This window comes from Cyprinus carpio, chromosome B10 (assembly GCF_018340385.1).
Source record: "Cyprinus carpio isolate SPL01 chromosome B10, ASM1834038v1, whole genome shotgun sequence".
Taxonomy (NCBI): Eukaryota; Metazoa; Chordata; class Actinopteri; order Cypriniformes; family Cyprinidae; genus Cyprinus; species Cyprinus carpio.
The window spans coordinates 17,703,292-17,718,273 of NC_056606.1; the positions used below are offsets into that span (position 1 = coordinate 17,703,292).

The following is a 14,982-nucleotide window of genomic DNA, read 5'->3' on the forward strand; positions in this document are numbered from 1 at the left end:
GCAGGGATTTATTTGAGCCCCATTGCTTTGATTTGTGCTTTTGTTTTTATTAATGAAACAGTCGTTACATGCCAGAGTAACAACACTGATAAATCATCTGACTCTCTCTTTCTCGTAGTAATTGGTCTCTTTCGACATCCTCAGACAAAACACTCGTTACGTCAGCGTTTTGTTCTGAATGGAGCTGTCTGCCGCCACGTTATTAATTTATATTTGCTGCCGTTTTCTGCTCCACCTCAGAAGATGCTCACTCTGTTTTTGTCTTAGTTATTTCCTGCAGTGCTGTGCCTGCCTGTCTTCTGGATTAGATTGACAGAGAGGGTCATGGGTGTTATTTAGCAGCACATGTCAATCTGATACACGTGTAGGTCATGTATCTCCAGATCTGCAGGTGACCACCGCTGTTTGCTATTTCTGAACCCAGGACAGGACTAGGACCCGGCTCTCTCTGATTGGTTGTTCAGCAGCCTGTGTGAATAGGTTTTGAAGATTTTTCCAGATATTGTATATTTAATAGTGCATGCTAATTTCACATATTTTTACAAGTAGATTTATATCACTTTTTAAGTGAGTATTAGATGATTTCAAAGATACAAGATAGATATAAACATTATAAAATGTCATCTTTAGAACATAATTAAAAAAAAATTATTCTTTCATACTCAAGTTATATCACACAAGCTGAAAGTCTGAACATCAGCAAAGATGTTATTCGGTCTGTAGCCACAAGAGAGTAGTTGTTTCTGAATGAATCGGTTGAGAAATTGATTTAGTGATTCATTCATAAAAACAATCACTTGAATGAATCATTGTTTTTTAACAAATGTGAGAAGTAAATATTTGAGCAAGTTGAGTTGATTCATTGACATTTACTGATCTTTCTAAAACAGTAGGCGAAATGTTCCCAGATAACCTACTTCTGGTAAGATTTTGAAGTGTGCATTATTTATTGAAAAAATTAAGTCCCTACCCAAAGTATTCGATTTAGGCAGTTTTTGACGAATTTTATGAGTTAGTTTTTAGTTGATTTATTAGTATGTGTTTTTTGTTGTTTTGTTTGAGTGAGTGTTTCAATGATTTATATTTGATTGTGTGAATGATTCAATGAAACACTCATAAAGACAAGTCACTTGTTTTGTTCCTTAACCCTCTGGAGTCGATCCCCGCGCATATGCGTTATGAGGCATTTTCTCCTGATAACCCGAAAAGAACTTAAATTACTCTTTCAGTTTTGATCGTACAGATAAGAGCAATACATCAGTCGAATCTGTAAAAGGTTTACTTTTATTTGTATACACACATAATAACAACAAAACTTTGTGCATTTATAAAATAAAGAAAACAAACAAGGTGCGCTGTCTGCAGCCTTGGTCTGCGGTGATCTTCATTCGGAAACGCGTCATAAAAAAAAGAACTGTAACTCAGTGAATACTCAACACAGAGACATGAGAGATATATCTATAGAAAGCTTGACATGTCTACTTTTAAACTAAGCAAGTGCTACCGAAAACAAATATTCTGTGATAAAGTAATCCATATGAAAACAACGTTATGTCCATCTTTCATGTCTCCCTTCATTATATCTAATGCGACCACGCGCTGAACGCGCTACTGAGATTATAATGTTTCACTTGAAGCTCGCAGCTTGTAAACGCCCATACCATGGAAAACAAAGCAGCAAGACTGTTATTCAAGTTTTTTTTTTATTTTACTGTTTGCTTCGCGATGAGAGGAATAAGACATAATTCACCCCGAGAAGATGTGCTGAGGATTACTTCAGGATTTGAGTTTTGGATTTCCTCAGAAAAAAGAATGAAGCGCTTAATCCAGCAGAGATCATAAACATGAGTAAGTCTCTTTTTTATTTATATACTTGTACAGAACCAAGGCGGCAGACAGCGCACTCTGTTTGTTTTCTTTATTTTATAAATGCACACAGTTTTGTTGTTATTATGTGTACAAATAAAAGTAGACCCTTTACAGATTCGATTGATGTATTGCTCTTATCTGTACGATCAAAACTGTGTAATTGTTTTTTTTGTTTTTTTTCTTTTTTGTAGAATGTGAAGATGAATGAATATTTGTTTTAGTTTTGTAAGTGTGATTAAATCTGGCTTTGTAAGACTATGCATACAGTATACAAATGTCCTCCTGCGTTAGTGTGTGTGGTTCGAAACGCAACCCAACACCAGTTCTGTTCTGTCCTCAGTGCTGTTGATCCTTTAGTCCTGCAGTATGACCTCCATGATTCCTGCTGCGCTCACCCCCCCAGGGTCTCTTCAGCACAGCAGATGGCTAAAGCACCAGCCATCCATGGTTATTAAGACCAACAGTGTCCCTGTGGCTCTGAGGACAATCAACACCTCTCTCTCTCTTTCCCTTCACAACTTTTTCTTCACCTTAGACAATCTGCTTTGACTACAGCACTCTGTGTCCACTGGCGCAGGTGGTAAGAGGTGTTAGCAGCGGTTTTCAGAGCACCGCTCTGAATGAAAGGCATCTCACACTTGCTATCCAAGAGTAATCAGCCCACGTTCATCTTTCTCTCGCGGGTTACCAGGTTTCCTCCTCGCCACACAGCGCTAAATCCATTAAAATGCGTAATCAATGAGACATTAAGTGATCTTTGCATAAAAGCAGATTGTGCTGGCGGCGGTTAGACGTATTTAAAGTAGAGCACATCAGAGAGAAACTTCCAGAAGACCATAATTTGCTCGCATAAGATGAGGCAGAGAGAAAGCGGCAGCAGCTAAAGTTCATGCGCTGTCAGACTCCATTTGAAAACGTCGACTCTCTCTCTCCCTCATCTGGGGATTTTTAAATTGAGCTTAATGCTAAACAGCCCCCAAAGAACATTTACAGAAACGCACATAAGTTGGCCAGTGTGCTCATTAAGATACAAAAAAGCTGACATCTTTTAAAGCACATCAGAGTGATTCTCAAAAACACACACTCGACACAACTAATAGCAAGAGTTTACTGTAAGTATAGTCAGATGGCGGAGAGAAATCTAATAAACACTGGTATGGAGGTATGGAGATCCATTACACACACAGGATGATCTGTCTTATATTACACTGCATGGGGAGAAATCATTAGCATCCTGTTGGAAACATGTGGTGGGCCGTGTCCTCTGTCCTGTAATGAGAGCTACTTAAACCAAAATGACCACAGTCATAGATCAAGTTATAGTTCATGTAAATAACAAATATAATACACAAATATAATAAAATAAAAAATAATACACCAAAAACTTATATCAGGGATTGTAAATGCTACAAATGAATTTAGGCATCACAACATTACAATTCACAGCATAAAAATATGTATTCATTTTGAGATTTGCTAAAGGTTATATTTAACAGGGTTATTCAATTATAAGCATTTAAAAATGAATTGAATGTTCGATGGCATCTAAAGGTAATCTAAATGTAAAATTAGGAGAAAAGTCATTGCTGTGTTTCTTAACAAAAACTACACACACTCACTGAAAACATACAAATAACCATTGTTACATTATATAGTAATATTAAAATAATATTAAAACGAGGATTATATATCTGATATTGGCTAATATATCCATTATGATCCGCTACAATAAATGTAAAATATATTGAATATTGCCAAATTATCGTAAAAGTTATTTATCATAAATCTTTGTGAGTTATATATAATAAATATCTGTAAAATGGTTGTAGACTTTGTTGTTAAATTCTCGTAGACTTTGGGGTTACAATTTCCATTCCAAAGTGAGAATTATTTTACAAACTAAGTTTAGTTCAGGGATGTCCTGATTACTTGCTCTACTCTCTTGATATCTTACTAATATTTGGTGTTGAAAGCATGTTTGTTCTCTCAGCAGAGCAATGAAAACCTGTGCACCTTACTCCTAGAAATAAAACCAGCCAATCAGATTCGAGTTGGCCATTTTAAACAGGTTTTTGTTAGCGCACAAAATGCATCAGATGATCCAAATCTGAGACTAGCATCTGCATGTTTGACACCAGAGAGGCTTGTTTTGTTTAGTCCCATAGCAGAATGAGTTTGCATTATCATTAAGTAAAACAGAGACATCAGCCTCAATTCTTTCCAGATTCTCTCACATCTGTCTAAGCGAATGAAGCTCTGGGAGCCGCCACACCAGGGAACTGAGCGAATGCCACACTCAGCTGAGATGAGCATATGTTTCTTCTCTGAAGTGTTGGCTCTTCAGGGTGTGCTGAGACTTGGACAACGCTCTGTGGTGTGTGTGCGTAATCGTGAGTGTACGAAAGCAAGTGGGCGTTTTGTTAACACAGAGGTCAGACTGTCCCAGAGCCAGAGACTCAGTTAGTCACAGCACTGCCCCCTTCAGACTCCTGATGGAATTGCATGATGCCTTGAAGCCAGGGAGCTTGTCCAGATTTAGCAGCGCCTGGGTGTTGTGGTCACACTGTGACGTAAGAGTTCTCTAGAGAGCGCAGGTGTATGTGTGTTTCTCCGTCTGAAATCTGCAGTGACAAATGGCTCCTGATGGCTGATTTGTCGGTGGTCTTTTCTTCTTCGTTTTCAAGATCACCCTCCAGGCAACAAACACACACACGTGGTTGATCTTCTGTGCTACATTCTCAAACTTACTTTCTGTTTCTCTGGGAGCAAAGAGAGAGATAGATGTTCAGACCAAAAGCAATTTGGAGATTTGATGTGACATGAGCGAAAGTTCAATGTTATGCAAATGAGCAATGACGTGTGTGATCCATTTCTTTTAAAGCTTCTTTTTGCGTTTATGATATGTTTATTTTTTAGGGCGATTCTGCGATTGGCTAACCTCCTTGCATAAATAATGGACTAAAAATGATTGTCAAACACTATATTACAGTTGTGTGTTATGAGTGTGTCCTCTGTTTCTGAGCAGTGTGTGTTTGTGTTGTGTGGTCTGTTATCTCCTCATATCATTGGAGCATCCACATGCTGCTACAGTCTTCTGTGCTTGAGCTTTGACCTCACGCTTTTATTCTGACGCCCGGCTGACCGCTGGAGGAGAGAATAGCCCTGCGTAGATCTTTCATCTTTTAAAAGGTGGAGATAAGAATTAGGGTCAGGACAAAATATAGCACTGCCTTTGAAAAATGACTCCAGTAGTTTTCTTGTGTGGAAGGCAAGAGTTTTGGGGTTGTTTCCTTCTGTATGTGCAGGACATACAAAACCGCTAAACTAAAAAACTAAAAAAAAAAAAAAAACTTTTTATTGCTCAGAGCATTTGATGCAGTGCTCAGTTACGTTTCATTTCATGAATTTTAGGAAAAACATTGAAACAATTTTGAAATATATTTTTATGCATCTAAAGCAATTGGATGAAAAAAAGTCTTTATTTATTATTTTTATGTACAGTCATTTGTGTTTTTCCCCCTCCTCATCAGTCAGTTTAGAAATAGCATGTTTCATAACTCGTAACAGTGGTGTAGGTGTGAGAGTGTACAGTATGAAGAAAGCACATGACTCATTAAAGGTCTGCCTGATCTGTGCTAGACTACACAAATACACAAACATCAGCCATTAGCAGCATCTGAACCCACTTTTTGCAGTCTCTCATTCAATCGATCCTCCACTTTTCTGTCTTTATAGCACACAGCTCTTGTGAAATGATCAGAATGGTGTTTGTGTGTGTTGTGAGACTGAAAGAGCATCCTGTCTTTATAAACAAGCAGTAAGTTAAGTGTTTATCTTCCTCTCTGGTTGTTTTCCTTTGTGTTCTCACCGTTGGCCTCCTCTTAACACCTAGGAATAGAAAATAATTTCCCTTCGTGAGTCGCAGATTCGGTGGCAGAGAAAAGCGTTTCTCTTTCTCTCATTATAATAAAAGCACAGCCAAATCCTTGTTAAGCCTGGATGAGCTGAAAGGGTTAAACTTCTTATTTCATAAATATGAAAAAAGAAGACAATCCCACGGTCAGAGACGGATTCAGGGATCTCCGGCCCTGCATTTACATTAAAACGGGAGCTTGTTATACGGTGAAATTTCAATGAAGGCACCGCAGAATGCATTTAATGAAATTCAGATGTGGCTCTATGAATCTCATTAACAGTCTTTGTGCTTTTTTGCTGTCCGATTTCCCCCTCGTCTGCCCGGTCGTGAGAGAGATTTCATCAGCGCCCAGCTTTCAAAAAGACAATGTCCGTTCAGATCTGAACTCCACACGCTCTCTCCTCTGACGGAGGCCGAAATCAGTCGGCGTTTGAGTTCAAAAGGTACACGACTGACTCTTCCTCTGTTTCTGTCTCTCTTTCCACAGGCTTCGGCTTCGTAACGTTTGAGAATGAAGACATTGTAGAGAAAGTCTGTGAAATTCATTTTCATGAAATCAATAATAAAATGGTAAGTGCTTTGCCCGTTTTCAATTTCTGAAGGTGATTGAGGGATTAATATTTTATTTCCCATTTAGCAGAATCCTAACAGCATGTGGTTGTAAGTGCTGTGAGTGTGTGTAAACAGTGTAAAGTGTTGGGCAATGGCCAGAAAGCGTGAAATTGTGTGTGTGCATGTGTGTGTGAAAACATTTTGATCAGTCAACAAGAGTCAGAAACTTTCCCTCTCTCTCCTTCATTTATAAATGCTTGCATCATGACTGATGGGGCTAAAAAGAGAGAGAGGATGAAAGGTAGCTGGCACACGTTGAGTTCATTAAATCAGGATTATCACCCCACAGGCCGCCCAGTATTGGGCAGAACCAGCAGATGGGCCACCAGTGTTGGCTTTCTGCTTGCAAATAAATGTTTTTCCTTGAAATTAGATGGAAAATACCTAGTTTTAGCCTCATACGGGCCACCCATAGACTGTATATGCAACATCTGATGTGCGTTGCATAGTCACTGGATTTGTCAGGTTCAAATTTGAAAGAGATTGTATAAATTTCCAGCATTTTTATATACTTTATGAAGAGTTTTACTTTTACCCACCTTAAATGTTGCATAAAATATCCACAATATTGCAGATAGTCCTGGCTATGTGAGGCTATTTGAGAACTTTTGTAAACAATTTAATGATTTATTATTAAATGATGTTATTATATAATTATCTATTATTAAAATAAAAATGAAATATTAGATATTAATAAATTAAACTCTAAAATAAATGAACTCATAAAGACATTTATAAAAGTATGGTATAAAAGATTTCTAATTTAAATCAGTTCTGTTTGTTTTAAAGTTTCTGTTCCTCAAACAGTCCGGAAAATGTGTATCAGTTTCCACAAATATATAAAAAAGCAGCACAACTGCCTTTTCAACATTGATAATGAATATTTCTTGAGCTGCAAATCAGCACATTAGAATGATTTCTGAAAGATCATATGACACTGAAGACTGGAGTAATGACTGTTACATCTTTGCCATCAGAGGAATACATTTCATAGTACATCGTCACAGTATTACTGTTTTTACTATATTTTTGATCAAATAAATGCTGAGCATAAGCATGAAAAAAATCATACTGACCCCAAACTTTTGAAAAGTAGTGCATAATTAATTGTCATTTAAATATTATTTTTTTTTATTTTGAAGAATGCTTCGTACAAATATATGCCTGACTGAGCAGAAGCATTAGTTCAGTGGTTCCCAACCTTTTTCAACTCGCGGCCCACTGCAAAAAAAATAACTGACCTCGCTATTGTTGGGTTAATAACTTAGTACTCAGAAGCTAGATTGTTAACTGTTATTATTGAATGAACTAGGGCTGTGCGATATGGACAAAAATAAAACCTATCGCGATTTCTTTGATCAATTTTGCAATTTCGATTTTAATCACAATTTTGACACACACGGATATGCTTTACAGTCATGAATGCATTCAGGATGAATTTGAAACATATTTCCAAAAGAAAACCAATTCGAGCTTTATCAAAAAGTTGTAACGTCTCTAGAACAGACATAAGTCAAAATAATCACTATAGTAAAGGTGTAACAAAATTTCTAGACTTATGGCAAAAAAATATAAATAAATAAATCCTGTGTCCAGGGACTTTTTTTTCTTTTTTGCCATACATTGTTCATAGAGCTCGTTAATTGTAGCGGTGCCTCAGGTGTTGAAATAGATTTGTTATACATTATACAGGTTCACACGTAGGCCTACTCCGTCAGCAGTGCGTATACAGTATGTGTATGCGGTGCAGAAGCAGCAGCGAGAGCGCATTAATGTAACGTGAAAGCACATTAAATTAATGCACGAGCGTGAATCTGTTCGCACACACGCAGATTTCTTTTGCTGTCACAAAACCAAACGCGCTTGCTCAGATACACGCTGCTCTCGCCCGGAGAGAGTGTGTGCACTTAAAACGTGTTTTCTCTCGCTCAAACTGCGTCCTGTGCACTCACAACTCTCTTTATGCTCATGTGCTAGATATTAATTCTTTTCGCACGTTTTTATTTCTAGCTTTTTACCGTGTGCAGTGTGAACGCTCTGATCCGTTAACATGGGCTCGGAAAAAAGGCGCATCACAGACAGTGTGTGAACCTGGAGTTACGTAGGCATATTCCCAGTCTGTTCTGTTCTCGCGCTAGGCGCGTTGCATTCTGATTAGATCGGATGGCATACTGCGGGAGGTCAGGGCCGTGGAAAATCGTGCTATAAAGCGATTTAGAAATCGCGCACGCTCAAATCGTGATCTTATGACAATTTCTATCGCACAGCCCTAGAATGAACGGGCAATTTTTAAACTAGACATTTTTACATATATTATGTAGAGAAACGGCCCCTGGCTCTGTGCTGCCCCTGCTGGGCTCTCTGCTGTGGTTGACAGGAGCGCTGTGGTGGAAAGGATCGGTTTGGATGGGGTGTCCTCTGAGGATCTCTCTCACACTGATACTCGTCCCTGCGCGCTGTCCATGCGTATACCCTGGGCTCACGGGACAGCTGTGGGGTAGCACAGAATATCAAACCCCTTAAGATCTTCTTCCGTCACAGACAGGTTGTTCCTGAGCCCAGAGACAGATCCGTGAGCGCAGAGCCATGCGATTGATTTTTCTCTGATAGTCCATCATGTGGTTCTATTGTTCAGAGGGCAGCACCTCTCATTTCTGTTCTGATTTTCTCTCCTGCCATCCATTCACTGTCACTTTATAAGAACTGTGTGATGGTCATTAATGTGGTTTTGTTGTCTGTAATGGTAGAATAGGCTGTTTGTTTATGGGAAATGACAAGACCTGATTGCTTTCTAGCTTTGCACTTTTGCTGACTAGTGGAGCTACACATGAGATTGAGGCTGTTTTCACACTTGGTTTGATTTTTTGCTCTGAACCAGAGTACACTGCCATAAGTGAGCGATATGATAAAAAAAATCTTATACAGTATGAGTCATTTCAGATCTAGATTAAAAAATATTAGTCATTTCTATAATCACACACAGACTAGATGTGACTTTAAAATATTATGTCAATATTAACTAGGTTATAAAAAGTTGATAGTCACAGGGGATATGATAAAAAAAATCTTGTATTTTTGATTTGATTTTTAGATTGTATTGTTTTTGTCATTTTTTTATTATCATTATTAAGTGATTTTTATATATGATATTTATATATATATATATTTTTATATATATATATATATATATATATTATTATTATTTATTGGAAACTTGTAACACCACAGTCCCTTAAGCTTCCTGTTCAGACTTTACTTTCCAGTAACCAGATGTTATTTACAGCCTGTCGAAGAGAACAAGAGATATGAACTTCTCCCTGACCCAGAGAAACCTTGTCTCGCACACCATGTGATAGTGAACCTGTTTGCCTGGCTGAACATCTCATCGGGTGTCCATCTACCACCCACAGACAGAGAGATCTCAGAGAGAGAGAGAGGAAGGGGTGAACGAGAGGAGGTTTCTCTATCAATTCACCGTCTTTTAAAGACTGATTGTCTTCAGAGCATCAGGGATTTCTTCTCTCTTTCCTGCAGTCCATAACATTCTGACATGCCAGCCAACAGCAACCAAATTTTACTTGTTTTCTTTTCTGTCTGCTACATTCTATCATATTTTGCTATTTCAGCCAATTGTTACTTGTTTTTATTTGTTTTGGGTTTGTTAGGATGTTTGTCTTCAGAGCATCAGGGATTTCTTCTCCAACAGCAGCCAAATTATTCTCATGATCACATGATAAACACTGTTAATTGTGATTGTTCTGTTTCGGTTTAATAAAATTGTCCTGAAAGTGATTCCAGTGATATCCATATTCTTATAAAATTAGAGTGAATATTAAAACTTTTTATTTATCATTATAGTTATCATCCCTTTGTGTGAATGGGTCATTAGGGACAGGAAATCTGAAATCTGATTTTGCAGTAATAGACCGCTGTGCATTAAACTGGTAAACTTACTAAAAAATGTACTCTTTGGTTTCAGTGGATCAGAGGAACTAGTAGTGCCTGTAAATGGACTCATACTGGTTTAAGAGAAGTGCTTGTGGATTTTATTATCCAACATGTAGTTTTTGATCTTTTTGTATAGTGGAAAATGAGGTGTGAGTTTTATCTGACTTGTCTATTTTGTTCAGGCAGCTGCTGACCAATTATAGCACAGAGAGGAGCTGATTTCAGTTCTTTGAGGACAAATGCCTCTTTTTTTCTCACTTTGTTCTTTTCACAAATGGATTTTGAAATGTTCTATTTGAATGTGTGATTCTGAGGCATTGTGTGTCTGAATCTTGATTCTTGACAGGTTGATTTATTTATTTATTTTTGTAGTGATAATATTCTTCCAAAACCAGAAATTCAACAGTTTTAGAGGGCCAAAATCATTGACTGAAATAGTGAAATTTAATTAGTCCTTCTCCAGTGGTGCAGTTTGAGCTATAAGAAGTAAATATACACCTCCTGTGCTTAACCCCCAATTACAGCCACAATTTAAATGTTTATAATCCAACAACAAACTGGAGTAGAAACAGTTATGAAATTAAAATGTTGATATAAAAAATTGTTGTGTGAAATTTATAGAAACAGTTATGAAATTAAAATGTTGATATAAAACTGCTTTATGTGAAATGAAAAAAATTAATTTATTGATTTTTCATAACTAAAAAAAAATTTATTTTTTTTTTATTTTCACCATTTTTATTGTTTTTTTTTTGTTGTTTTTTAATCAATCATTTTGGTTTCATCACAATTATTGTTTTTTTTTTTTGGATGATTATTTTGAATTTTTCATCTTTCTTTTTTTTATTGGCAATTTTTATCTAGCTGTAGTGGATTTTTGAGAATTGTTAGTGGATTTATGAGACTGCTGAAAACAACTCGATGATTGTAGTAATGAAACTGCTTACTGATTTCATACTGCCTGTTTGTGCCGGAGATTTTTTTATCACGTATAGGTCTTAGCTTTAGGGTATGAAGTGTGGGCTTATGAAGGATGTCCTTGAGTTAAATTAAGTTTGAGAAACCCTTTTGAGACAGCAGCAGTGTCTGTGTGTGAGCAGATAATGGCTCATGATGTTTATCTCCTAGATGATGTCTGGCTAGATGAGTGTTTGCTGTCCAGAATTAGACCTGTTGAAATGGACATGCTGTACAACAGGTTGTCCAAAACAGACATCAGTACATCTCTCAGCTCTTGAATTAAAGAAGCTAGTTCATCCGAAAATGTGCATTCTCTGCTTGATAAATGGATTATTGAAATTACATGGAAAAAAGCAGCATGAACCTTTAATATCTCCCTTTGTGTTCCACAGAAGATAGAAAGTCCATATTGAGCTAATTGTTTGTTAAACATGTCACTCATATGATTAACACCTCCTTCTGTAGTAATTATAATACATTTATATTTACATTTTTTAATATCTCCCACGCTGCGTCCTCAGGGCTCAGAGTGTGAACCAAACCTTTTTAGATTTCATTAATTTAAAATGAATATTAAATATCCGTCACTGGCCAAATCCAGAAATATCTCATGTATTCAGAGCAGCTCTGATGGCACAGGAAGTTGAACTTCAGCAGAACCGTGTGTGTGTGTGTGTGTGTCCAGCTGTGCCGAGCAGCATCTGCATGAGTCTCGGTGGGAGATGATCTGCTGTGTGTGTGTGTTGCGAAGGGCCGAGCAGCACACACACACACACACACACAGTGTGTGTGTGTGTGTGTGTTGGGGTGGGACTGGGCAGGCAGATGAGTCGATCAATGCAGAGGACAGATTCAGCCAAGTGCAAATGCATTGTGTTCTTACTGTAGAGGTGCTGTCAGCGCACACACACTCACACTCCTGTAAGCATGCAGATGTGCTTGGTAAATAGGATCCTTTGCCTGCCAGGCCTTGTCAGGAGGAAAGTCTTTCCTCATCTGACCCGATTATGCTTATATCACCAGAGAGAGCGAATGTTTGTGTGTTTGTTTGGGTTTGATGTTTTCTGCTTGTGTGTTTGTTTATTTCTCCCCTTTGCTAGAGACATGTTGTCTTCCCTCTCCTAGCTCTCTGGAGGAATATTCCTCTGTCTTTCAGGCAGGGACTGCTGTCTGCTGTCCGCTCATGTGCTCAGCTCCAGAGGTTAAAATGTCAATCAGAGAGTGGGAACGTGAGGATGAGGGGAGGGGTGCGGAGGAGATCACAGGGTGGAATCAGAAAAACAGAGACTTTTAGTTTATTTTTGCATTAGTTTAGTTGTCTAAAAAATGCTTTGGATACACAAATGTATCACTGTTTGTTATGCCAATAAAGTTCACAAAACTCAAACTGACAGAGCTTGAGATATGACTCAAGCACTGTTCAAAAATTTCACATTTTTAGGCATCGTTTACGGTCCAGTGACTCTTCCAAACAATGGGTGGGCGAAGTTCAGGACACCTGTCAAGACCAAGCCATATTTCATCCAAAAACCAAAAGAAAAATGTATGCATTTTATTTAGCTTGTACAAAATGAAGCTATATTATTTAAAAGAATGTCTTTAAAAAGTCTAGTCCAAGCGTACCAAGGCTGAATTTATTTGCTCAAAAACACAATAAAAACAGTAATATTCTGAAATGTTATTACAATTTAAAAATAGCTCTTTTAATATATTTAAAATACAATTTATTCCTGTGATGGCAAAGCTGAATTTTCAGCAGCCATTTCTCCAGTCTTCAGTGTCACGTGATCTTTCAGAAATCATTATAGTGTGTGTTTTTATGTGTTTAGTTTTTTTTGTGTTTTGTTTTTATTGTGTTGTTTTGTTTATTGAGTTGGATTTATTTTTGTTGTAAAAATTTGTTGTGTTTAATTGTTTTTGTTAGATGCGTAATTGTGCTGCCTTGTTTGAAATTTTATGTTGGCCAAGGCAATCATAGAGTGAAGTGTGACAAACTCAATGGGAAAAAAAGCATTAATAAAAGATAGTTCCATCTACTCAAACTTGGACTCTCATGGTCCTATGGTTTCAGCTTTTCTCTAGCTGTTAAAAGTATTATGAATTCAATTTGTAAGACATGCTTTTTTATCATTAAATTTTAATAAACCATTAAAATGGAATCCAGAAAAATTAAAACAGAACACACAGGATTTGTGAAACAATAAAACCGATTTCGTAGGGCCCTAGACTTTGCATGATCTATATACTTTTATCACATTGCAAATTTAGTGAAATTTAGTCAAACAACAATTTTGTCACTTAGCTCTTCTCTTTCTGTGTCTGTCTGTCCACAGGTAGAATGTAAGAAGGCCCAACCAAAGGAGGTGATGTTTCCTCCAGGCACGAGGGGGAGGGCGAGAAGTCTTCCGTACACCATGGATGCCTTCATGCTGGGCATGGGCATGTTGAGTGAGTCTTACATGAGCACACACACACACTCACACTGATGCAAGATGATAACTTGTGATTGGCTGCTAGACCAGAGACAGAGGTCTTTTTGTGAACGTGTCTGGTTAGTTCAGCTCAGGTGCTGTGGGATCCTTCAGACCTGACGAGCAGATAAACGTCTGTATTAATGGCTCAAATGAAGAGGAAAATTAGGCTGATGTTCAGTGCAGCCATCTGCCTGACCTTTGCCCTCACTAATGACAGTTATGCTAATTGTGAGTATATCCATTTAGCTACAGGAGACAAACCTGCTGAGAAAGATCAGTGCTGTTAATCATTCATAACACTCACAGATATATAATAATAATAAGAATAATAATAATAATATAGACATTATAATATACAAGCTTCAGATAACTATGATATCAATACAAAATATATTACATTTGTTTTTGTATATATATATATATATATATATATATATATATATATATATATATATATATATATATATATAATATTGTTTTTCATTTTGGATATTCCTTTTTATGTTATTTATATTTAACCTCTTAAGACCTGGCAGAACAAAAAAAATTAAATTAAAAGAATTAAAAAAAATTTAATTAAAAGACATGAATGAACATGCATAGGCAAAAACAATAGCTTTTTTTTTTTTTAATCACCAATGCATTTTTAGTTTTCAGGATTTTTTTTTTTTTTTTTTTTTTTAACCAAATTTTGTATAAAGATAATTGTCAACTATGTTATAACAGAATGATTTGATATACCATTTTTCTTTATGCAAAATATGTGTAAAATGGCCAAATACAGGTTTTCTCATTATATATAATGCATCTATAAACTAAATCTAATTTGCATATTAATGTATTTTTGGGGCAACATGTAATGAAAAAAGAAGTGTAATAATGGGAGTAATAATTGACAAGATTTTCATAATAATATATAATATTTCAAAGGAATATTGAAATATATTTTCTTTCCCTATTCATTTGTTGTGTCTCCCAAAATGCGTAATAAACATGATTTTAGTCCCGGTGTCCTCATATGAGGACATCTATGAAATTAACATCCTGTTTCGTAACAGAAAGTCATATTTTGATTTGAAACCCCATAACATTTTCCTGAGATATTGATTTATGAAACACAGTTAAAAAGTCAGATTTAAATGATAATAACAAAACATGATCATATTTCCGTAAGAATGTCACTAAATTAATATCAGACATTTT

At 36.6% G+C, this 14,982-nt stretch overlaps 1 protein-coding gene across 1 annotated transcript in view; it reads left to right on the forward strand.

Annotated features, from left to right (window-relative positions):
* The window catches only part of msi2a (musashi RNA-binding protein 2a), a 163,893-nt gene that overhangs the window by 116,695 nt on the left and 32,216 nt on the right, over positions 1–14,982 (forward strand). Inside the window, 2 exon segments of the mRNA XM_042732996.1 lie at positions 6,273–6,355; positions 13,639–13,753. Coding sequence (XP_042588930.1) covers positions 6,273–6,355; positions 13,639–13,753 — 198 coding nt within the window.